At 37.4% G+C, this 25,993-nt stretch overlaps 2 protein-coding genes across 2 annotated transcripts in view; one reads left to right on the forward strand and one right to left on the reverse strand.

Annotated features, from left to right (window-relative positions):
* On the forward strand, positions 1 to 14,974 carry LOC115440963. The gene is given in 5 exon segments (XM_030165500.2): positions 1 to 235; positions 10,128 to 10,203; positions 10,415 to 10,621; positions 10,623 to 11,020; positions 11,023 to 14,974. Coding segments are annotated over 5 exon segments (2,043 nt in total). The 5' UTR covers positions 1 to 207; the 3' UTR covers positions 12,357 to 14,974.
* Positions 14,891 to 25,993, reverse strand: part of LOC115440964 (transketolase) — a 14,302-nt gene continuing 3,199 nt past the window's right edge. Inside the window, 13 exon segments of the mRNA XM_030165505.2 lie at positions 14,891 to 16,502; positions 16,814 to 16,933; positions 17,411 to 17,522; positions 17,964 to 18,081; positions 18,605 to 18,753; positions 19,109 to 19,232; positions 20,585 to 20,656; positions 20,950 to 21,137; positions 21,625 to 21,642; positions 21,644 to 21,853; positions 23,697 to 23,847; positions 24,180 to 24,397; positions 24,667 to 24,784. Coding sequence (XP_030021365.2) covers positions 16,330 to 16,502; positions 16,814 to 16,933; positions 17,411 to 17,522; positions 17,964 to 18,081; positions 18,605 to 18,753; positions 19,109 to 19,232; positions 20,585 to 20,656; positions 20,950 to 21,137; positions 21,625 to 21,642; positions 21,644 to 21,853; positions 23,697 to 23,847; positions 24,180 to 24,397; positions 24,667 to 24,784 — 1,771 coding nt within the window. The 3' untranslated portion in view covers positions 14,891 to 16,329.

A 25,993-nucleotide genomic window follows, 5' to 3' on the forward strand; every position in this document is an offset into this window, starting at 1 on the left:
GCGGCGTGGCGCGGCGGGCTAGGCACCGCGTGCGCCGGCCCTGGCGCGCTGCGGCGGCCCTGCGCTGCGGTGCGGCGACACGCGCGGCGCCGGCGGTGCATTGTGCGGCCGCGGCGCGCGCGCACACCACCTCCCGGCACATCCCGGCCGCTCCTGGCTCTCCCGCGCGTTATCAATGACTGTCACCCTCCACTGCACTACACTTGGATGTCACACATGCTGCCCGAGGGCGGAGGTGATTATTTTTTTTCGTCCTTCGCTTGTTCCGATCCCGCGCGTGTGTGTTCTCAGATCGCGTGTGATTTCAAAGGTGTTTTGTAAACAAACATCGTGTTTGTAATTTGCAAATATAGTGAAGTGATTATGAAATGGAATAGTTGGAATGGTATTTTATTGAATTATTGGTGAGCTATATGTTTATCTATGTAGGGCAGGCTCGGTGATAGACGCGAGTGGCGGCGCGGGCGCGACGAGCACAGATGCCCTTATCAGCGCGTTATCAATACGCGGATGTGTTTTGATCGGCCCGCGCGGTCCGCGGTACCGTTTGCCGTGTGTTGTATTTCGTTCACAATGTGATCAACACGTTTTAGTTGTGTTAATTCTCATTACTGTTAGGTTGTGTTTGCTTTATTTTGTTTTGAAGAAGTGCTTGTTGGTTGTTAGTTTTAGTGAATATGCCATAATTTTGGAGAAAGGAGGGAATGGTTATTACTTGCGACATTTATGGTAAAATTCTGTTTACGCGACTATTTTTGAAGTTGTTTATCTTACTAAATAATTGAATATACCTAGTAGGCACTTACCACTTATACTTTACTTATTAGAGTGTTTAAAAAAAGAAGGAGATATTTTTGTTGTTTTATACATCGATAATATTTTAATCAAATCAATTTATAATGCATTGCGATTTGATTCTGTTATTACTTACATATTTTTCATTTATTTTCTTGAATATTTGAGTAAATTTTCCTTTAATTTATAATCCTGGTAATGAAGGATCATGCCCAAACTATTTGCTGTTCGCGTACTGTTGTCATCACCAATCTGTTTACTTGTGAAATAAAGCTTTCTATCACCTTCGAAATAATTCAAATATTCAATATATTTACACATTGACACGTCATTGCAAATGAAACTCATTGAATTGACCAAATATGAGATATTGACATCAGTTGAATGTGTGTCATGTGTGCAGAGCTCATCAGCACATCTCGGCTTGTTACAGGAGAGCTCCGTCCCTCCCGGTTTAGGGTTACCGGTACCGGAATTTTCCGGTCACACCGAGATTATACGACACCATTTCTAAGTACTTTCTTGCATAAGTGTCAACCTAAAGAATATTCAACACATTTCAAGCGCATGATAAATTTACCTCGTGTAAATACGAACTGTCAACACAGCTCATGTAATGCAAATTCAACGCTTAGGTTACTGTAATCGTAAGGAATCCACGAATGTTGCACAATAAATAATATAAATTGTTTGGTTCGGTTTTTAAATAACCGGAAAGATCCGGAATTTCCACCGTGAAACCATTTTTATCCGGTAAGTCCACCCTTGCCCGTGGTCCGTACATGGCGAGTGTCAAATAGTCTCCGCGGCGGGCGCCAATAGCGCATGAATCAACATACCGTTGTCTAAACAGAGTAAACAGTAAACATGATCGCGGCGCTTTCTGTTATCACTTGCCTGCCGGCCCACCGTTTTGGACGTGACGGTGTGAAATTTGCCAATGCTGTGTCTTTTTTTCTTGATTTCTCGAAAACGCTTTTCTATTTCTCAATATGGGCGTGTTTGAGCAAATACATTCTAAATATGAGCGTTTGCACTCGAGGTTTTGTTTATGTGTGTCATGTTTTTTGTCATAAGTATGTGGTAAATTGGTTTTATAAAAGTTATGTTGCTTTGTTCTTGTAAAATTTACACAAACCTCCATAACATAAGAGAGCAATATCAAAATTTTATTTATTACTTCAATGTTCGTTCAGTTTAATGATTCCTTAAATTCTACATAGGTTATATTTGTTACTAACTTTACTTATGATCAAAATGTGACAAATCATGCCTATAGGAAACCATGTTTGTAATTTGAATTGCCTGCTGCTTACATTGGACAACATGTAAGTTGTTCGTGGAGTCAGTTGTCATTTCTAAAAGTGCTTTTATTATCATTATATACTCTATTTGGTCACACAATCCTTGATATAGGCAATTTGTAATAAAATGACCGTAGTTTACTATAAATATGCCATGATATGACCAAATTCACGTCCATACGCGTGTTTTGTTTAGCAACAAACCCGCGGAGTGCGAGGCGTGGAATCCTACGCTCATCTGGTTATGAATCATGCCCAAACACACTGTTCATAATCCAAATACGGTCGCTATTAGCATTCCCTTAAGCCGATCGTTCATATTAAATTAATTGCTGCGGACCGGTGATTTCGCTTCTGATTTTGGGATATTGCCGACATAACGACGTGTGTAGTCGCCGTGTGCTCTCAGAAAGGGTATGACTGCTCTGATAGCCTGATTTGTACTTCGGGAATTTGCTTGGGCTAATGTAAATTATGTTACGCGATTGTGGCATAAGGAAATATTGGTTTGTTATCTGTTATGATCATTTTGTTATATCTGATTCGTTATGAGGAATAGATTCTTTTCAAGATATCTTTCATCTTTTCTTCCTTGTTCACGTTTAGATGTGCTAACAATTCTTTTTGAGATTTGTATATTTTACTCTTAACTATTATATGTGATCACTGGACAAGTATTAAATTGCTTTACAAATCACTTGTAATGTATTCAAATTAATGTGAACTATGTTGCAAAATTAATTACCTCCTTCCCGTTATAGTATTTCAAGTGTTTGTACAAAGTATTTATGTTGCTTCTTGTTGCCCAACGTTGTTTGCTAACACAAACACTATGCCTACGTTAAGGTTGACTCAAATATTTAACCTTTTGGTGTTCTGAGCGTGTTACTCAGTGCTTTCAAATAACATTCCATTTAACTATAATACATGGACGACCTTGGTGGCATGGCCTACTAGATTATTGAAATACACTTATGTAGGTTATTGAATCTTGAATTCTCATGAGAACTCAATTATAAATATGTTTTTGATTTCTTAACTATAGATCTTTTAATAAAGTTCTTTTTTCCAAATTTGCACACCATCCCAAAATACAAATATCATTAGCAAACGACTGGATTTTAGGGAATAGGTAATAATATTAGTAGTAAACATTTCTTATACGCGTGTATAAAATTAGAGCAAGTCACACGCAGACGTCGGAAATAACTCCGGATGTTCGCAGAATACTGAACAAATTACGTATAAAGCAAATAGCAATGAATGTAGTAAGAGAAAAAATACAATTTGTATAAAAATAGAGGTTTCCGCCTTACACCAGGGTAATGGACTATTGCCCAAATTCTTTTCTTGTAGGAGTGGAAAACCCACTGAGGGATATGTAGAATTATAAATAAACTAATATTTAGTAAAATGGTCAGCTGAAATATTCGGCGCCGGTGACGTTTGAAACCACGTAAAGAGTTGTTATCGGTTGAAAAACTCTCGACGGCAATTAATTAACAAACATTTGGCAGCTCTCAAGATCGCCTTTATGGTGTGTACATAAGATCTATATTACAACATTAACGATTTGCTTTCTTATGACTGTTATACGTTCGCGTTTACCTTGAAGTTTTTGAGAAAATGTTTTAAATAAATATGTAAAGTTGAATCGCATTTTTGGCGCTGCAAAACATTTTCCAATTACAGATTGACGCTTTAAGAATTTACTGACAGTGCCAATGGTGCGCCAAACATGTCATGTGGTTTTGTCGACGCGCCCTAATTAAATCAAGGACTTCGTTCAAAATTTCTTTGCCTTTTGCGTACAGAGGAACATGACGGCAGAAAATGTTTCCAAATGTTGATTAAAAGATAGAAACTCGGGTACCGTTCACCCATTAGCCTAATTTTAATACGCGCGGTGACGCGGCGCACCGCAAACCTGGACTGCAGCCAAACACACATGTAATTCCTACGTAATACTACTATTCTTGCTGATTTTTTACTACAAATCCGTATCTTGCCTTTATACAATTTATACAACTGAAGCAAATGGCCGGCACGGTGCGTCACTACGATAATAAATTATAGATCATTTTTAATTATGAACGATTATAGCCACAAAACGTGCTCGCGCCCAAGAGATGACACATACGCGCGTGAGATCTCAATAATATTATAGCAAGTTATATAAATAATAAAAAAATATAAGTATTGCATTTTGAAAGTCTTATCTAACATTAAATTGTCAACTGTACTGTGTTGTATTTTAGCCTCGAACAGTAAAATGTTGGGTATTTCCCTAGTCGGTAGATAATTGGGGAAATAGAAAACTGATAAGAGCAACAGTTTTATCAGATAGAACATACAATAAATGATAATCAAATATAATATAATACACATATACTAAGGTTATATTAAATATATAAATACATAATAAAAAACTAGGTATATACAAATGTATATAAAAATATATAATACTTCGAAAATAAACTTTTTGCTATAAGTATAAAGAAGGAAAAAGTCGATGCAGGAATCAAACACAGGGCAATTTGTTTCACACCATAAAAGTGTATTTACTGCTACAAATATTTAATGCCTGTATAGAATTTGCACTGTGTAATTTATAAGTTTCGTACCTACACAACGGGCCTACCTACGGAACCCTAATCTATAGTAATATAAATGCGAAAGTTTGGATCTTTATCACTCCATCACGCCAGAACAGCTGAACGTATTTGAATGATTGATTGATTGATTCGGCACAAAGATAAATGTAGTCTGGAACAGCACATATGTTTCTTTATCGTGAGGAAATATGTAGCGGGACTTTAGCCCTCAAAAACTCTTTCTCGCGACGCAGAGCCGTATCTAAGTCTCTCAATCTGCCGTACTTCTTTAACTTACTTACTTTTACTTCTTTGTATGAAGTCGATTGAAATTTTTAGAGTACTTGTTTGTATTAATATAGCTAATATAAATATTAGTTATACTAATAATAAGAAATTAGGGAAATCAGAGTTGGGCTATCAAAAATCCATAGTATTTCTCCCACAATGTAAAATATTATACATATATGTAGGTATCTTCGCGTGGGGTCAACACTCAGGGTTTATGTGATTATTGGATGATTATGATTGCAACATTAATATGCCTTACTGTGTATTTATACACAGTATCTTAATGATTAAGGTTATCAACGATCTGCGCGCGCGCATATCTTCCGTCACGTTGGAAGTGCATCGGAATACTTTTGTACCGAGCCAAAGTAATTAAAGAGTTCGCAAATAGCTCTAACGTCAGCTCTCTCATAACAAATGTACTGTTCGAATGGATATCAAAATGTTTTAGACATCTTCACCGTCTATAGTGAGAAAGCTCGCTAGTGTTGTAGGTTTCTCGTCGAATTTCTGCCCTCGAATATCCGTCAGTGAACTGGATATTGTGACTTTTGGGTGTTACCGACTTTTAGTGCTTAAAGTCGCATCCTTTCATGATGGCGAGTGAGCTTTTTAATCAGGCGAGGGAATTGCTCTTCATGGCATTATTTACAAGGCTCATGGGAAGTTTGCGACCGGCGTGCTATGGTTAGTTTAACTGCAAAGGTATCAATATAATCGCTAATCATTTTATTTTAAAACTCGTAGTATACAGCCAGAAAAGTAATAATGCGCTTGCGCGTCGTCTATGTACAAAATTCAACTTGCAACTGAGGTAGACAGCAGGAGTTTTATGCTGTTTCCTTCGTACACCTTCGAAACGATAGCACTTGCCTGATAGAATATGAAAAATGGGTGTGGAAAATGAGAACATGTATGTAATAGCATAAAATTTTTTGATTGTTCAAGATGCTGTTACTGTAACAGCAATGAGGTATAAACCGCAGATAGATAATTCACATGAAGGAACACTAAAAAAATATGAAATATTTCATACGTAGATATATCGTATAAGTTTACATCCATACTACAAAAAGATATCGGAAGTTATAGAGCCATATGAAGAATTCGGGATTAATAAATATCATGCGCCCGTTCAAGAAATGGAGCTCAGTACATCATGATTAAAAGTACATTGGCACTAGGAAAGTAAATAGTATAAAATGATAACGATATAGTGGGATTATAAACACCGTGTAAAGAAACATAAGGACAATCTGAGATATGGCTTATATCATTGTATTATCTCTATTTACCTCACGTGAAAATCATAAAATCTTATCTACTTCTCATCCCACAAATATTGGTCAAAATATGCCAAAACAGATTTAAAGCGATCTTATTTTCCTGTGCTCGTCTATACTAAGAGAATGTTAGGTATTAACGATGTGTCCAGTGGGAATTACGTGTCCGTTTTTTATACAGACTTGCAAATCGTAAAACTGGGTTTAGATTAGCAAGAATACTTTCAGAAGTCGACTTCTACACTTAATTTTTACTCTAATTTAAACATAGTTTAATATTTCTCGTCAATAGCTACAACTGCCAGCACCCAGAGTGAATTACAAAGTACTGAATGTACTGGATTCGTCCAAAAAAGATTAGAATTAGATCATCAATACAGCTTATCTGATGAACCAAATATATATTATCACCTCCCTGGTATAGTAGAAGCGTATTTGTATATGTTGCTTGCTGGCAGATGTTAGGTTTCATTTCTAGATCCGAAAAGGTAGAGGGGTAGGTAAAGAAAGAATGCCAACAATTGCAATGGTTTCAACGTTCCGATATAACCTATGTTCTAAAGGCTATTACACTCAAGAACCGTGGATTGACCTAACCAGTTTTTGGCATGTAATGCTGCCAGTTGAAGCAAACCCCGCAAATGATCTTACTGTCCTACCATCTTCAGAATATATCCGTTGCATTCTTAGGACTGTCACAATAAAGGAAGTTTTATTTCGTGCGAGTAAACTATGTTTTCGCAGAAGTACCTAACCCGCATAAATATGACAAAATTTGAAATTGGCGAATAGACAAGAGTTATTTATTACAATTTTCTGGCACTGAACTAAATCAAATCTTAGGCGATGCGTCCGCGGATCGGTGATTTCGCCCACTAACTGTTAATGTTAAAGATGGAGCAAGGCCTTTCTGCCGAGGCAAACCTATACAGATGTTTGTTTACGGGATATCATTTAGTAACGTTTGTTTTTGGTCTATTGAAAATACGAGTTTCGAAATTATGTTAGTTTTGAATTATTTATCTGTAGCAATAATAGCATAGTAAGGTAACTGATACAGTACGTTAGAAAATACTACCGTTCTTTAATATCTATTCTAAAAGATGATTTATTTTTTACCGATCTGTGAAGAGAATTAGGGATAGACGGATTGGATTCTATGTTTAATGCTTAGTACTTCTCAAAAGAAAAAAAACAATTTTACTTCTAGAAAAATGTATACCATTATATCATTGTCATTTTTCATTTACTAGTATTTCATTCATTGCACCAGCACATGAAATCAGTGCGTTGTGATAGCGCATTGGATGGTGCTGTGTGCTAGAGCGATGCTGTTTGTCGTACTCACGCGCACGATGTCGTGCGATGTGGGCAGTAGCATTCATACAAATTCATTAATAAAGTCTAGTATATTCAAGGTTTTTCTAAGAGCAAAATTGATTTAGAATATGCTATAAAACAATTATCAATGTTAAACAGTTTTTTCTTTTCCTGTTAGGTCATATATGATCCCAAGAACTCAAAAACATTTTTTTTTCTGATAAAAGAATTGAGTATGTAAATAATTGGTTGAAATTTTATGTTACAAACAAAACTCATTTCCTAAATCATCATCAGCCTCAAGAAGTCCACTGCTAAACATATACTCCATTTAAGATTTCCAGACGGAACTGTAAAGCCATTTCCTGAATATTAACAAGTATTTTGTAAATTAAGATTGCAACATGAATATTCATCTATTGAATCACTAAGAAAAATGTTTTCGTATTCTTGAAGATATAAATATACAAACGGGAATATCTCTATGAAAACAGTGCAATAACCACGTAATAATAGATGCGATAATAGATTACCTACTTTGCGTTTTTTATTGTGCTCCCCCGCCTACATATTCCTGTATTTTTAAACAATGTTCCGAGAAAGAGCGCATTGTATCCGATATTATATTGCAGCTTAAAACACGGTATTTTAGAAGGAGAGCGTGTTTCTATAATTATTGATCATTATTTCACATATTTCGATAGTGAACTATTACTTATCATTATCAGTATTTTTTAATATCATAGAGCTATTAGTTGTAAATCGTCTCTACAACAATGGTCTTGACCGGGATTAAACCGTCATTACCCCTAATTAGGCTCAAATTAGTCAGTGATGCTAGAGACCCATACCATACTCCACCCCAGCTCCCATGATTACCATATATTTATATATAGGCATGTAGAGTTTAAGACATGTGGGGACTGACTGCAGAAAAAAAAGAAAAAATCAGTAAACTCGTGTTTTCATTAAGTGTTTGTATATTGTTGAGGGTCTCATCACCCGGCAATATAGCAGCAGGCAAAGCTTTATAGTGAAACCGCCCCTTTATAAAAAACAAGATCCAGCAGTTCTACGTTATACAAATACAAATTGGTTGCGCCTTCGCATACTTTAATATTTGCTTAAATCCCTAACCGCGTTCCCTGAAGAGCCTTTGTACTATTTAAGGTTGGTTCTGCGAAAGCGCTTTTAACGCATATTGCGAAATGATCTTTAATTTGGGCGCGTGCGGGGCGTGCGCCTGCGCTTCCCGGCGCGGGTATTTCGGGAGCCACTTGACGCCGCTCGGGTTTCCAGCCTTAAACAGACATCTGTGCCGCCACCTCGACTGCTTGACACAGTTTCTCATCGGGCAAGTTTTGCGTATTGCAAGTTGATTAGTTTGTGCATTTTCTGGGCGGTAACTTTAAAGGTGACTAATATTTAGGGCATTTTCTAAACTCTACTTTTAATTGTAGTCAGTGTTAATGTTCTTGACACATTAATTAATGTACTCTACTGTAGTTTTATGTGTCCCGTTTTTAAAATAATATAGAGCGACGGCTATTTTAGATTTTATAGCGTTTTTAGGAATAGTTTGACCTACTATTGTAATATAATTTGAACTGACCTTATTATAAATAACATTGTGTATTATATATATTTCATAATATGAAATGAATATCGAATTATTAGTGATATTAATAATACATCAAAATTGCAATGACTGCCAAAGCTTCATGAACTAAAAAGTAACTAGGTCTCTCAAATAGTCATAGAATAAAAGTACATTATAGCAAACTGTAACCATAAAATAAACAGGACATGCAAATAACTATATTTAAAAAATTACACAAAATACATATCAAACAACCTTATATGAGTGTCCATTTTTGTCGAACAGTAAATAACCAACTAAATATAATTAGTGACCTGAGTCAATGTTTGAACTGTACCAATATGATGCCATTATATGGTGTAGTGTTTCATGAGCTCAATTTGTTTCGAGTAACGGTCTTCGCAGTAAACAGTTAGAAGTTAGGAAATAGGTAACAGTTTCTTGACATTATGTCTTAACATACTTATGATGTAAATAGGACATGTGTTTAAATTTTTGACTTGTATCAAAGGTATGACCTAAATCAGGTCTCTAGGTAGGAGAGTTTGGATATGTACTGCATTGCTTATGTTTAGCGTCAAATAGCAATGTTTAGGTTTGAAGGACGTTAAAGGCGGCGTAGTTACTGGGAATATTAGACTAAATCCGGAGACTTAGAGTACTTACAACTTCTGAGTAAATGCTACTCGTCACAAAATTGTATAAGCGTCACCTAAATAAATGGTAATAAAATGAGTATTATCTAAATTTTTTGTTTAATACGATGTAAAAAATACTTGAGATTTGTGAAACCGACCCTTCAGCATTTGATTTCTAGTGATGGTGATAACAGCTCTAAACATAGTAATTCAAAATTCTTGGTAGTGCAGCTTTTTATGAGCATTGGTAGATAATATGTTTTTGAAGCAATAGGTACATAATGTTTGTGTTATTGTTGCAGAAGTGATGCGGCGCGTGCCGTGCGGCGACGTGTGTCCGGCGCCGCCACAACCGCTCTCCCAACACGCGCCCAACAGGTAACGCATAGAATTACAGCGTAGTTATAATTAGTCAGACATGCAGGTGCCATTGATCGATAAGCAATTTCAAACACTGTCAATTTATATCAAATAGTTATTATTGGATTAAGAGCATTATCTACTTCTGTCAAATGAAAAATCTGATCCCTACAGAAAGAAAATTAAATTAGTTTTAATTAGATACTGAATGGTGTTTTAATTATTACAGAACATCAGAAAACAAGGAACTGCTGCGACAGCAACTGCTGTCTGCGAGCAAAGAGCGACTTGAAAGAGCTGAACAACCCAAACCAAAACATCGAAACAGGCAGAAGAACCGATGGAAGCTCAAGTTCCACCATCAGGCGTTACCGCAGGAGTACCTAGACCACTACGAACAGAGCCTGCAGAAAGCAAACGCTAAACAGAAGCAAAAGAAAACCAAAAACTGAACCAAATTTTGATGTGAACAATATCACTAATGAAACTTTTAAGATCTGGGCGCAGAGGCTAGCTGGCATACAGAATGAAACCGGAGCTCTGACTGTGCCTAATTCAGTGCTCAATATGTCGACCAAAAACTTCAAAGTTGACGATAAGAAGAAGAAAAACCCCGCCATAGCGCCCAGCAAGATTGTCACCTACGACGATCTGCCGTACATGGGCGAGATGACGTTGAACAACTCCAAACCTAGGAGAGGCAGGAAGCCTAAGAAGGCTGACATCTGCCACCTTATTTATGAAAATTACGGCACAGTAGTGCCAGGACAGCCTCCGCCTCAAGATAGGTTAAACTTGATCTGTCCGCCATTCAGAGAACCAGCTGTAAGCAGCCCAAAAGACTTGACTTGCAGAATAAAATAATTTCTAGCTTATTAGAGAAGAAATTGTCGCAGGAGAATAGGAAGAAGCTGGAAAGTCTGTCTCCTCCGAGGTTTAACAGTCCTGACGAGCCGATGCCAGAGGCGCCGCTAACCATTGCAGGACCTTTGCATAGCGACGATGAACCCTTGAATCTCTGCATTAGAGACCTTCATGATCTGAAGATACAGATTCAAAAGAAATTCGGCAACATTTATACGTCACTGCCAGAGGTAAAGACTGAAGTAGACGCGGAGTGCAATGAGCACGAGCCTTCAAAACCTGAGCAGCCTAATGCTATTTCTGTTATTCAGAGGAACACTAACGTCGCACCACAAACGGCAAGCAGTTCCCCAGACCTTTCTAGGCAAAGGACGAATGTTTCGCCAGCTTTGTCGGAGCCGGCGCAGTCCACCGCCAGTCCAGACGAGGAAGGCAAGTTCCCGGGATATGTGTACTGGCCCAATGCAGGAATATACATGCATCCCTTAGCGCTACAGACACAGCTTCTATATTACCAAAGGCTAGCAGGACAGTTGCCGTTCGACGAGCAGAATCCTCCAACACCAAATAGTGTTAGTGAAGTGAGCGATGCCTCTTTAGATGAGGGCAAGAACAAATTAGTGCTCAAGCAAATTTCGGAGTTACTCGACCCGAAGGTCATCAAACAAGTTGAAGAGGCGAAGCGGAGTCCAGAACAGAAGATGAAGAGGGCATCACCCAACCCGGTGCAGGGACCGGTCAAGAGGAAACGATCGGCTATTTTCATCCCTCCAATACCCACCAAAAGTAACTCTACAACGCCAACTACAGAAGTGAGTATTTGTAAGTTCAAATTCACCGGGGGATCAAAGCCATCACTTCAAGAAAAGAAGATGCTCTCAGTGGATTCTGGAGGAAATTTTAGGTATTATAGTGGTACTGGAAATAAGGGAAACAAGGGCTACGATTACTTGCAACGGGACTCCAATCAAGGGAGAAGTCAGGACGCAGGGGAATCCTCATCAACTTTACCCAAAGACAGCGCAGCGTTGAAAGAAGACTTGAGCAAAAAGAAGAGGAAATCGAGAAAAAGTCTGCAAAGGGAAAAACTAGAACAGACTTTTAAAGAAAAGGGGTTTTTGATCCAAACACAGCAGCTACAGTCTGCTGAAGGCGCAACTTATTGTAAATTTAGGCAGCTAAGGAAATTTACCAGGTATCTATTCAGGAGTTGGAAGGACTACCTTCCCGGGGAGCTAGACGAGAGGCCGGCAGAGAGCAATCCGCCGCCCAGCAGTGAGACCAGCACGGCGGGCGAGTGGGGGTGAGGATAGCTTGTTGAAGCCAGGCCACAGACACTTGAGGGTGTAGTTAACCGAAACGAGATTGTGTGCGTTTACATCCGACATTTTGTCGCAATATTGATCGACATGAAGTGCTAGCATATATGGTGTCACCGCACACCTCAGATAATGTAGGAGACCATATAAAGATATCGAGCAAGGAGTCCAACAACTAGTGTACACAAATTTCTCGTTTCGACTAATGAATTGAGTTAACTAATTGAGTGAAATAGTGAGTGAACTGAACTCTTAACTTAAGGTGCGGTCGATCTGTTATTTATACGAAGCTAGTAGCGTAAGTGTTGATATTAATTTGTTAATGTGGATAAATGAGCCATTTATTTGGGATCTAATTTAGGATTCAGTGCCATATTACATAGGTACTCGTTTTAAACTGCCTCAGAACTTGTGGGCAATGTCCACATGCCACTTCTGGAGTGTATATGGGCGGGAGTGATCACAAAGTGATTTGCTCGATTGCTTAATTGTATTTAAAATTATAAATATCCTTTTAAATTGGATTCCCAAACGGCTGATAATGCATTTATAATATTTATGTTCTGATTGCTCCGTCCAGACAGTATAACAATATACCTCCGCTTTGAGCAGATGAACGGTTGTACCGCGCTTAACGGCCTGAAGTTAGTCACTAGTTTGTTAGACTGGGATAGGAATGGGAAATAACCTCACAAAATTAACCATTCTCTAGTAACGATGCAAGTGTGACGCCAATAACATTTCACTTACGTAAATGTTAATTTAAATTAACATTTACGTAATACTAATTAATAATTTACATTATTCAATACTTTCTGTAAGATTGCTTCATCTAATTGACAATATTCGACAGCTGCATAAGAAGGTACAGATGTAATGTCTCAGAACAATGTCAAGCATGTAATGTATTATATCTATGATCTTCGTACATTTCATGCCAATCTAAATCGTTCATAACCGTAAGTTCATTTTAAGTAGTGAGGCTTTTAAACTTAGATTGACAGGAGAGAATGGTGACTAACTTCACTTTACCAGGTTGTAAACTTCAGGCTAAATATTGGCGCGGATTTTCTACTTAAAAACAATGGTATTATATTTGAATTATGTATCGTTTTTTTGGTTTTATAATAATTGTGACTGAAGTCCTTATATTTTAATTCGCAGTCTGAATTCTGTATTTCAATTTTGAAAGAATAAATAAACCGATAATATGCACTGGGGGACATAATGGCTCAGAATAAATTCACTATTACCAATTATTTATCGTATTAAATAACGTGGATAGAAATACAGAATCGAGACTGACTGCTAGTTAAATATTTTCGTATTTTTATACAATTTGCAACTAGACTTAAGTGTAGTTAGCATCAAATATTTGAAGTAACAATCAGTAGTTTGTTTTGTAAATCACACAGCAGACAGATAGCGTAGATAAGTAACTATGTGCATTATACTGGAATTTTGTGGTTATTATTAACCTTTTGTAGGATTGTTTGCGGCAAAATACTGGAAAATACATGATAATGAACATGTTATTTGAATTTGGTCTCATTTCCAGAAAAATGGTTCGTTTTATTGTAATCTGAAAATACTTAAAGCAATAATGACAATTAACTGGCGAAAAGAGCGTGAAATAATTGACATTTTGTAAACACACTTTAAACCTAGAATGTGTACTCCGACTAAAATCAGTAAATTCGCAAACCACGCCCTTTGTTAGCATTCAGTATCTGAATACAGTGGCGACGCTGTTTGTGAATATTGGGCAAAAAGTTAGGCAAACACTAGTCTACTTGAAATGCAGTTGTATAAAGCCTTTTGCAAACATTATTTTTGTTATGTCAATATGGAACCAAATTATAAATATAAGTTATATACAAACAATTTGTTGTGGCCATATTGAAAAATTTTGCGAGTGTTCATTTTTAATGCTACTGAATATACACGACGAGCTTATTGTACACGGTTGCAACTATTTTTCAATATATTTCTGTGTACTGTAAATCTTAAACATCATAGGACCCATACCATGTCTTGACGGTCCTTCTTTTGGCGTATTTGACAAAATATTCTAGTATGTAATCGAAATAAAATCAACAAATCGTCAATAATGAATTTGCTAAAAACGCATATTTCATATACGCCACTGAAGTACCGAAACTTTGAATTACAGTCATATTCATTATAAAGTATAACATGCACTACAAATTGTTAATAAATACTATAAACTGTCTATACCGTGACTGGAAACATCTTTGAGTCTTCACACGAATCCCTGTAATATTACTAACAAAACTAGTCAGTTGACACCTCTAACAGTAGTTTAAGTCAGGGATGTGTTATGGTTAGGTGCCTCTAGAGTAAGGTTTAATCCATTTTCACAAACTCTAGGTGACCCTAAAAGGTTGCTGAATACTTTATAATTAAGATACTTAATATGATGTTAATTCGGCGTCTAACCGTAACCAAGAGGTAATCTAGTCATTAATGTTAAGTTAATGTACAGTAGAAATAAGAATCAGTTTTCGTATCAATAAACTTTATTATACAATTCCGTAAATGAAATGCAAACAGGAATGTAATTACCAATTAAACAATTTAACCAAGTCATTGTATTTGATTTAAGGAAGCCCTCAATTTATAGTTAGAGTTTAAATACAGTAAACAACATGACCATTGTCTATTTTCCAGTAATATTGTTTGCTATATTTAAGTTCTAAAATTTCAACACAAAAATACCTTCAACAGTAATAAGGAACTGAATGATAACAACATTTTCGCATATTATAGAAGTTGAAATAACAGTTGCTAGCAAAATATGAACTTTAAACAAATGTATAAAAATATTTTAAGAGGAAACACCATGATGACAGACATACAAACGGTTCGAATAGTATCGATGTCGAGCATATATCGATATTTTGAGCATCGATACCTGAAAATGAGTTATCGATATGACATGGAAAACATTTTTTTGGTCTGATATCTTTATTTGTATTTTTTTTTTTATCTGTATTAGGCATTATATTTTTCCTCTACATTCGATACTTTCAAGTATCGATTCCGCATGAGTACTCGGTATCGTTACTTGGCTCATTCGAACCTTAATACATACATTTATAAAATATCTCTTACTCACTAACCCATCAAAAATCTTTCCAAAAACCATCAGCCTTATACCTTGTGCGGTTGCTTGAAGGCACTGTTTATAACAAATGGGACAGTTGTATATATACCAAGTTTTGTACAGACTACACTAACAGGCTAAAATAATCACCATTGCCCAACCTGGAAGTCGAACTTAGGGATTCCCACTTCATTCTTTATCTGTATGCTGCCATTAAGAAGCGAAGAGTAAACTAAGAGATGTAAACTTAAAAGATATCATATTTTATTAATTGACTTGAAGTCATATTCAAAACTCGATATGTACATAACCACCCTGAAATATATAAAGATAGAAAAAGATGATATAACAGACAACCATATCATATTCGTCGTTAATTCTTAGGAACTAGGTATAATTTGCAATGTGTTTTTCATAAATCATAGACATTGAGCGAAATGATTTTACCGGAATGTTGTTGCCAATTTATTGTCTATGATTTACTGATCAGTTCTAAAATTTTGATACTATAGTATCATCGATATTAATTTTATTAAAGTTGATGTATAAAACAAACTTATACTTAATTGAAGCCTTAATCATATGATTCAGACTTTTAAGTCGAAATTTGTCTTATAACATCACACGTAATATGTTTGTGCCGAAATCAGATCGAGACTACATGCACAGGACGTAATCAGCTTACATTTTAGAGCATCAAGCGTAATTTTAACAGGCGGATCGGGCCTGCGCTGTTTATCGACTCTATTGGGGAACAATATTTTGTTCACTGGGTATTAATATGTTCGGTTCCCTCGCGGTTGTCATGTGGTGTGTAGTGGGTGCAGCAGTGACTCAGGCCTGCAGCAGCTGCTTGGCGGCGCGCAGCACGTGGTCGGCGGAGAGCCCGTAGTGGCGCACGAGGTCGGCGGGCGGGCCGGAGCGCGGCACGGCGCGCACGCACAGGTGCGACACCGCCGCGCCGCGCTCCAGCGCCAGCGCCGACAGCACCGCCTCGCCCAGGCCGCCTGCACGCACCAGGAACGTTATAACACTTCCATTCATTTACGAGCAACACATGTTAATACTTTAGTAAATAAATTAATATTTATATGTCAATAAACCACATTGGATATCTAATGTAAGTTTTTAAAATCTTTATTTAATAACAAATTTCTTTAGGAGTATAGTTGAAAGCGTGTCTTCTGTATTTAGTGGATTTGATTTTTAAAAATACTATTTAGTCAACCGAAATGATATATTCCATAAATCTTAAAAACTTAACGTTATATCCAACCCAAAGCCCGCAAACAAAAAAAGCAGTAATACAAATACGTACCAGCCTGGTAGTGGTCCTCGACGACGACGACGCGTCCGTCGACGGCGCGCGCGTGTTCTCGCACGGCGGCCTCGTCCAGCGGCTTGATCGTGAACGGGTCCAGCACGCGCGCCTCCACACCTACACAAATATAGATTTAAATGTATTAAACACGTTAGTTTATTTATATTTTATTGTACATCAAAAATTACTGTATTTAATATTAAAAATAAAAAAGAGGTAGTAAAACAATCTTCGGTTTTATCGCTCGAATCAAACTTATTTTTTTTTACACATGACAACCGTGACAATATATTCAAATAGACTATTATGTACGCACAAAATAAACAAAGCTATATAATATTGAAATAGTGTAATTTACTATGATTATTTTATTTTGTTGCAAGATTACAACAACTAAAGAAATCATAAAATATTATACAGTGTACTACTTCGAAAAATATTTGCGAAATGCAGAAAAAAAAAATAACAATATGAAAATTAAATACTAAAACTTGTGGTAGTTAATTGAAAACAGCGCCATCTACCCCCAAACACTGCAAACGGTTTGGTCCTTCGAGTAAGACAATTATTGTAGTGCAGTAAAGCATTAGTTACCTTCAGCCTTGAGTTTGTCGGCGGCGGCGAGTGTCTCGTGCAGGGTGATGCCGGCGCCGATCAGCAGCACGCGGTCCTTCGCAGACTGACGCACCACCTTAGCCTGACCCACCTACGAACACACAAATATAATTACTCCTGTTCTTAAAATTAACTTATAGTTTAGTATAAGACATCTTTCCTAGTGTAATTTGCTAATAAACGAGGCTGTGAAACAATATTTTTTTATACATAATTCTAGACAAATGTTTACTTCAAAGTTGGGACTGAGAGTCTCTCATAGTTCCTTATACAGTCTATACTTGAATTTGGTGTCCAATTTGTTTGGACTGTTAGATATATCCAAATTATCTTGGATGCAGAAAATTAATTTATCTGCATCCAAGATAATTTATACTGAGGTGACAAATACGACTGTGTTAAACATTGTAAGGATTATACTACTTTACCTTTTTCAAATAAATACCATATACATTTCTACCCTTTCAAAAGCTTTGTTTTCAAATTGATACTGTAGTACAATACCGTTTTCGAGAGCTAAATCGTTTGTTACCTTGAACACTTCGTCGTTAGGGTAGATAATGTTGGTGTTGGGTCGCGAGGTGCGGATGTAGCAGATGCCGCGCGTGTTGGCGGCGAGCTCCACCGCGCGCTCCGTCGACACCGCGTCACTGGCGACACATACTCGTTATAACTTCATTTTGTTTGTCTTTTTTGTTATAACGATTTTATTATCGTGTATTAAATTGTTCTGCTACAACATAATCTAAAAGGGTAAGGTGTTTGGTTTGGCATAATAGCAGTTCGCAGAATTCACACACGTTTTGCTAAACTTCACTTTAGATTAGTAAGAAAAGTTGCAAATCGACATCCGGATGCGATTTTTATAGTGTAAAGGATCTCTGTAACGTGACTTATGCAATTATTTCAAACTTGAAATTTGTATACAACTATTGAAATAGTGGTAGTGTAATCATAAGAGTTCTTGAACAGTGTTTTGCTGAAAGAAATTAGTAATGTATATTTATATTTAAGGTTATGAAAGTTAAAGCTAATACTAAGTTCAGACTAGGCACATTGCGAAGTACAATTAAATTGGTACTCTGATTCGAGGCTGACGAGTTAATGGTGAACAAGATTTTCTACTTCCAGGTGTCACGTCTAGTACAATGGTGGTAGAGAATGCACACTCACGAGGGATAGAAGACGGTGGCGGTGGGCACGGCGCGGAACATGGCGAGGTCCTCCAGCCCCATCTGCGAGGGTCCGTCCTCTCCGATACTCACGCCGCAGTGCGAGCCCGCCAGGTTGATGTTCGACTGACTGATCGCGCCCATGCGGATCTGTAAACAAATAGGCAGTGTTACAGTAAACCAATACTGGTAGATAAGCTTGTAGAGTTTAGTAAGTGACAAGGTAAAGGAGTGAGCAGTGACGAAGTTACAACTTATACCTGCCGGTAGGAATCAGCTGGCACTACTTACTGGTAGTAGTAGTACTGCTAGTGTATCTAGAAGTTTAGAAAAACTTTGTCGTAACGGTGATGGTCTAGTACTGATTAATTCGAAGATAAACGGTATCCTCCTATTAAAGGATTGACAACGTGATATTAAGGCATACCTTCGCAAGCACATCAGCCTCAACCGTATTGTGCATTTGAAATTAGTATAAAAGGTTGATCTGGGCGTACAACCGTACCTGATCAAAGGTCCTGGTGAAGAAGGCTGCGAAGGTAGAAGCAAAGACGACGGCGCGGTCTCTACAGGCGGCGCCGGTCGCCACGCCCACCAGGTTCTGCTCCGCGATGAAGCACTCCACGTACCTGACAAAGGCAGCATAATTAAAATAAATAATTATTAGTGCTGGATTTTATTGGGAACATAATAATATTATGATGGAAATGATAAATCCATTATTATTTAACAAATGATTACGTCTCAATAATTCATGAGTTATGTCATTTGATAATATCCCTCCTCGCATTTTTTCTGTCGAAGGCATGAAAAAGAAACAGGTCGGTCACGTGATACCGTACATGAACGCACACCGACAGAGAACTTCGTACATTAACAAACTTTTACGAAAAGAAGCAGAAGTATCTAAGTGGTAAACCCATATTATGCTACCTAACATTTCGTATAAGACCTAAATAAAGATCTTATAAATAGAAAATATTTATCTACCACCCACACATCACATAAATCACGCCCTCATCCCCGCAGGGGTAAGCAGAGGTACAAATCGCCCACATTTCCCTTGTGTTCCATCCCATCATGTGAAAGGTGGCGAGCCTATTCCCGCATAAGGCACTAATTCCACACTCCAGACTGATTATAATAAAAACACTCAATATCACTATGCCCGACATCGAAACCTCGGAGCAGTGTCGTTCAGTCCAGGCAATCAATATACGTATCGACAAATATTCCACTGAATAGTATTGCAGCAAAAGGTATTCGGGATATAAAGGTATAGTCCGTTAGGCCTGAGAAGTGAGCCCGTAGTTATTGCTTCGTAAGCGCATGTGTTGTTTTGTTAGACGATGAATTTGTATGAATGCTACTACCCACACGCACGACCTCGTGCGCGTGAGTACGACACACAGCATCGCTCTAGCACGCAGCACCACACTATGCGCCATCACAACGCATTTTACATTTATACAGCTCGTGCTTATGTTAGTCACACAAACAAGTTCTCGACACCTCGTCACCTAGTATCTCTCAAAGAAATCTGGTTTCAAAGACTAGCATAATTATGTCGACTGGCGAGGAGGGATCATCTCTCGTCGGTCAACACGCAACTTACTATCAGGTACAGTGGGGTCAATCTGCCGTACCAATATTAAAAAAATACCTTTGAATCTGCACAAGATAATATTGGTTTGGTAATGTCAATCTTAATTGAATATGCAATTTTGAAAGGGGCACATGTCCGATACTGTAACATGTTCAGGAAATGAAAATTTTATTAAGTAGTGTAAAAAAATTAAAAATTATTTTTGGGTTCAATTAGCAATACAACATTCAATGAGTTTTGTTGGTATTTGTTATTATATATACATTTCTCGATATAGATCTAGATATTATATTTATGAGATGTGCCCTTATCGAAATTGCATATTCATTATAACCAAACTCGAAATATGAATGAAATAAACTAAATAGCCTTTACCTGTCGGGGTATGCGTTGCGAAGCTTGTCGCTGAACGTGGAGTTCTTCGTGTCACCGTCCAGGGCGATCACACTGCAACAAAGATATTGGATTAAATATTATGATGGTTATACAAAATAGAAAAAATATTAAATAGACATAGAAATATGTTTGCGGACTTTATCGCGATTTTTAATATTGATTTTATTACATTTCGAAGACTGCAGCTTTCGTGGTCACTGGCCGGGCTGAAGTGTTGGTCGTTCGAATAGTGAATGTTACAAAATCTATCTACATTTTATAATTAAAAAAAAGCTATATTTAGTCCTATCTACGTAGATAGGTGTTACATACACAAAATTGTTAATCTGCCATAGTATACTGACCGCATGTTGGTGTCGGCGATCTTCTTCAGTGCGGTCCCGTAGGCGAGTCGCGTGGCGACCTGCTCGCCCGCCTTGTAGGCCGGCGCCGACGACAGCGTGATGTCGCCGATGTGCACCTTCGGCGCCTCCGCTAGCGGCGGCTTGGGCTTCAGCGTGATCTTAGACGTTTTGATCTGGGACTGCAGATGCTGTGGAAGGAGATTGTTATTTATATGCTAAGTAGTGGAATTGGACAGGGAATAGTTAACATATTTTTTTTTACTTTGAATGACGAAACCAACTTGCCGTTCGCGTGATAGTAAGTGATGAAACCCAGCCCATAAACAGTTGAAAGACCATCCAACACCTTGAATTACAAAGTATTGTTTGGTATTCCACTGCGCTCGCCAACCTGAGACGTGAGATGTTATGTCTTATTATGTCCAGTAGTTACACTGGCTACAATGTCCTTCAAACCGGAACACAACATTGACACACAAATTTAATGTAAAAATCAGATGTAAAGGCTTTAAAATTAAATTTATGCACTTAATAGAAAACATTTGTAAAAAAATATTAAATCGGTAAGTAAAAGTAACATTACCTAAGCACAAATTATACATTAAAAACTAATAAGATTATGTAATAGAAAATAATACGTAAAAATCATCAAGATATTGTATCAATTATATTTACCTTAATAATTTTCTCCCCCCTCAGCACCGAGAGCCTTCCCATGCCAGTTCTCAAGATCCTCGATGCCAGGGAAACCCTTGCCCTTGTAAGTCTTGGCGACGATGGCGGTGGGTTTGCCGGCCGTGCTGGCCGCCTGGTCGAACGCCTTCACCAGCTCCGTGACGTCATGTCCGTCCACCACTAGCGAGTTTAATCCGAACGCTTTGAGACGAGCGTCGTACACTTCCATCTGGAGATTGAAAAGTGGTTATTTAGATTATTGGTAAAGTATTGGGGCTGTATGGTTGATGATGATGGCTATATTGATTTATGGTTTATGGTCTCTTTATTGAGGCAAGCCAAGCTGTGACAATATGGATTTATTTTCTAAATAAAAAACAACAAAGAAAAATCGATTTTTTTTACATCAAATATTAAATTCGACAGTCCCCAAGAACTAAATCTCATCTGCGAAATGTCTAGTTGCATTTATCATTTTATTACTCACCTTAAAATAGAAATTAAACAATTTTTTATTAACAATTTAATTTTTGATAACAATCATTAGTATTGAAATAAGTTATTGATATTTATATTTTCATTTAACTTTAATCCTTCAGACTGCAACTAGACATTTTGCAGATGAGATTTTGTTCTTGGGGACAGTCAATTTAGTTACATGCAATTAGAAATTGTGTCCTATATAATATAGGGCTTAATGCTGTCACCCTGTGTTAATATAAGTTCAGAAGGAATTCGGGTCATACTGCGACCAAAACCTAGTCTTAAATTAAAATTGATTACAAAAAATCATTCATGGTCTTCATAATTGTTATTTGAAGTGTCATTGAAATATTTATATTTTCTAACTATGAATAATTCGTTAACAAGTCATTGTTATCTAAAGGCCGAACAATTAAATAACCTTTCAAGCATGTCAAACAATTTAATTATGTTGAGAAATTTTTCGCTCAACAATAGATTTGTGGATATCGGTAAAAAAAAAATTTTTTTGGCTGATATAGTTATGATTAACTAGAAAAACTACAGACTTATCAAAAATAAAATATAGACTTTAGTGTTAAGTGAGAACCACTTGTTTCAAAATAAGCAACTGTGGTCAAGGGGTATTTTTTGTGTATTAAAAATATGAGCATGTAGCGGGTACTCGTTCTTTCTTTCACGCGCATTGTAATTCCCCATGCGACATAAATATATCAGTTGCTTTTTCGTTTTTTGATATCTAGCCCTTACATCAGCTTTCACAAGCTTGTATACCGTAGATTTTTAACCGGATTTTGATAATGCTTTCTGTGTTAGACTTTCATGTACAAAATTTGATAAATTTATTAAAAAAGTATGAGTAAATTAGCTTATTGCTAGTAAATTATATTTAATAGTAAAATGTAGCACAACTTGTCTGCGACGCTCTATGTTCACAAGTGTCGTCTTTCTATTGTGCATATTATGACCTTATTAGTGACCCCAGTAGTATGGTCAAATTTAAAGAAAGACATGCAAACCAAACCCGACATATTTTTAACTAAACTGGGCAAAGGGAGTCAGTATCGTTGTTTTTTTTTATTTCCGTGCAAGCACTAGCCTGTGACTACAGGATACGACATAAAAGAACTATCAAATTTCGTAACCACTATAGGACAATGCGAGCCAGTTACCATATTTTTTTTGATAATACCACATAAGAATTAATGTAATAAACTATGGCCAAGCCAAGGGGGTAATGATATATATGTATTGTATGTATCCACATTATGTTCCACTGTAGCGTCACTCTTTCCGTAGTATTTTAATGCTTTTTAGCGTCGCCCCTAGTGGGCTGATTTTGACAAATGAGGTGTCTATTGATTCGCCTTTATTGGCGATCGATATAGACTATACAATTTTTTTTTATTAAATGTTTTCGTAATTATAATATTCTAAATTGGTCTTTATTGACATCGGATAGGATCATTCGTCTCTATTGGCGATCGCTATAGACTATAATATAATTTTTTTAATTACATTTTTTCGTAATTGTTATATTCTAAATTGATCTTTATTGACAAGATAGGAGTCGACATCGCAATGGTTACCTGGTGCTGCAGCGAGGTGGGTTCGGACTGTCCGAGCCTGTTGACGTCGAAGATGACGACCAGGTTGTCGAGTTTGTAGTGGCTCGCGAAGTGCAGCGACTCCCACACGCTGCCCTCCGCCGCCTCGCCGTCCCCCACCAGGCAGTACACCCTGCACAAGTACATCCACACTGGTTACGTTATTACTACAGAAGAAATGAAGCATTGATAAACATTTTACTACTAATCAAATTTGATTATTCTCAGAAAAGTGTTTCCGAGAATAAATAACCCTTATTTCAAATCAATTAGGGAACCCCTCCTGAAATGATAGACTTTTGTAATAAGTTCAGCCATTTTGAAGATTCATTCTAGTTTACAGAGGGAATATATGCTTATATCGGTTTTAATAACATAGTTATCATATTAATTTGCAATAAAGCCTATTAATCGAAATCACAAACATTTTATATTCTTGTGAAACATTGGCACATCTTTACTCACCTATAAGGCGCCTGGTCGAAGTACTTCCCGACGTAGGCCATACCAGCGGCCACGGCGAGACCCTGGCCCAGGGAGCCAGTGCCCACATCCACGAAGTTCAGCCTCGGCGTGGGGTGACCCTCGAGGTCCGAGTCGAGCTTACGCAGGTTCTTCAACTCCTCGACCGAGAAGAGACCCGCCTCAGCCCAGGCCGCGTACAGGATAGGGGCGGCGTGACCCTGCCGAGGAAATAATATAGTAACATTATTGTAGGATTATGTTTTTTTTTTATAAAGTAACTGTAAATCTCACTAGTGCGGTTGATACACCAGTAGAAAAGTTACTTTTTTTACTATTGTGTTTATATAAGTCTATATGCTGGATATGTCATAAATTCCCTCTGTCATTTTGTCCAGTCACTCTCAATTAAATTCACACATAATGTGGGTGATCACACACCGTTGAGTAACTGCTGTTTACTTTATTTCAGACAGTAACTAGTGCATACCTTGGAGAGTATGAACCGGTCGGCGGAGGCGTCCTTGGGCGCGGAGATCTTGTAGCGCATCGTGTGGAAGAACAGCACAGACATTATCTCCGCCATGGACGCGCATGATGTCGGGTGCCTGCGATGGCATAAATCACTTCAGTCAAGAGATTTCAGGGTCACATCATCATCAGGAATAGACGGAGCGATGGTACCTAATAGGGGCGCTGTATGAGAGACCTAGCATTTAGAAGGGAACACATATAACACTGAGAATATTGATCAATAAGGTAATATAAGTAAAAAAAAAACTTGAAAAGTGCGAGTAGGACTCGTATATAGTGGGTTCTATACAAACTTGTAGGTGTTAATGTGTTCAGATTTTTCCTTTATACATGCCAGTGGCGAAGGGTGAAAATTTTCAAAAGGGAACCCGAGGAAATATTTTTACCTACATTAAACATATAATCCGCTGTTCACAATAAATTAAAATCAGTAAAATATAATACTTAATATTTTCCTTCTAACATAAACATTAAGTATAAGTCTAGTCTCTAAATTTACAAAATAATCACATAATTTGAATAACGGTACCTAAAAGAGTCCAACAAGAATTAATAACGCACAAACACTAATTATACATTCTAAATTATAAAAAATATTTCGCGCCAATAGCTCAATATGAAGCCGCAAATTCTCGGGTTATCCTGAAGTACACAGACACGCACGCACACATGTATCTTTACATCACTTCCAAAAGATTAGACAAAGACACCGCGCTGCGTGTGAACGAGACAACAATATCGGGTGGGAAGCTGTGCGCGGCCGGGTTCACTTCGAACACTATAAGGCGCGAGCACTGCGCGCGAGTTACGATTTAACGAATTTATATGAACTACCGATAACGATAACTAGTTGATGTATTGATTTAATTGAATAAGTATAAGACGATTTGTTTGAATATTCTATTATTATTCTAGTTATATTGTTGTGTTGGTATTTTATTATTTTTAACTAATGTGCAAAAGGTAACCCGGTAGGAATCGGCTTGTATGGACGCTTCGCCACTGATACATGCTGTAATAAGAATTTCTTTTGAGATATGGAAAGTCAATGTGTAATCCACCCACCTCACCCACTAACCACCACACATAAATACTATTATGTACATGTTGAAAATGATATTGAGTTGCAACATCAGTAACCAAAATAACGCAGAGTGAGATACACAACACCTGTAAACAGCATGTATAAGATAAACGGTTCAATCAGTAAACACGTATCTTCCGGGCGGAGACGAACCGCACCCGTGAAACGATCATAGGTCAATGGTGCGTTGATTACACAT

This window comes from Manduca sexta, chromosome 6 (genome assembly GCF_014839805.1).
Source record: "Manduca sexta isolate Smith_Timp_Sample1 chromosome 6, JHU_Msex_v1.0, whole genome shotgun sequence".
Classification (NCBI taxonomy): Eukaryota; Metazoa; Arthropoda; class Insecta; order Lepidoptera; family Sphingidae; genus Manduca; species Manduca sexta.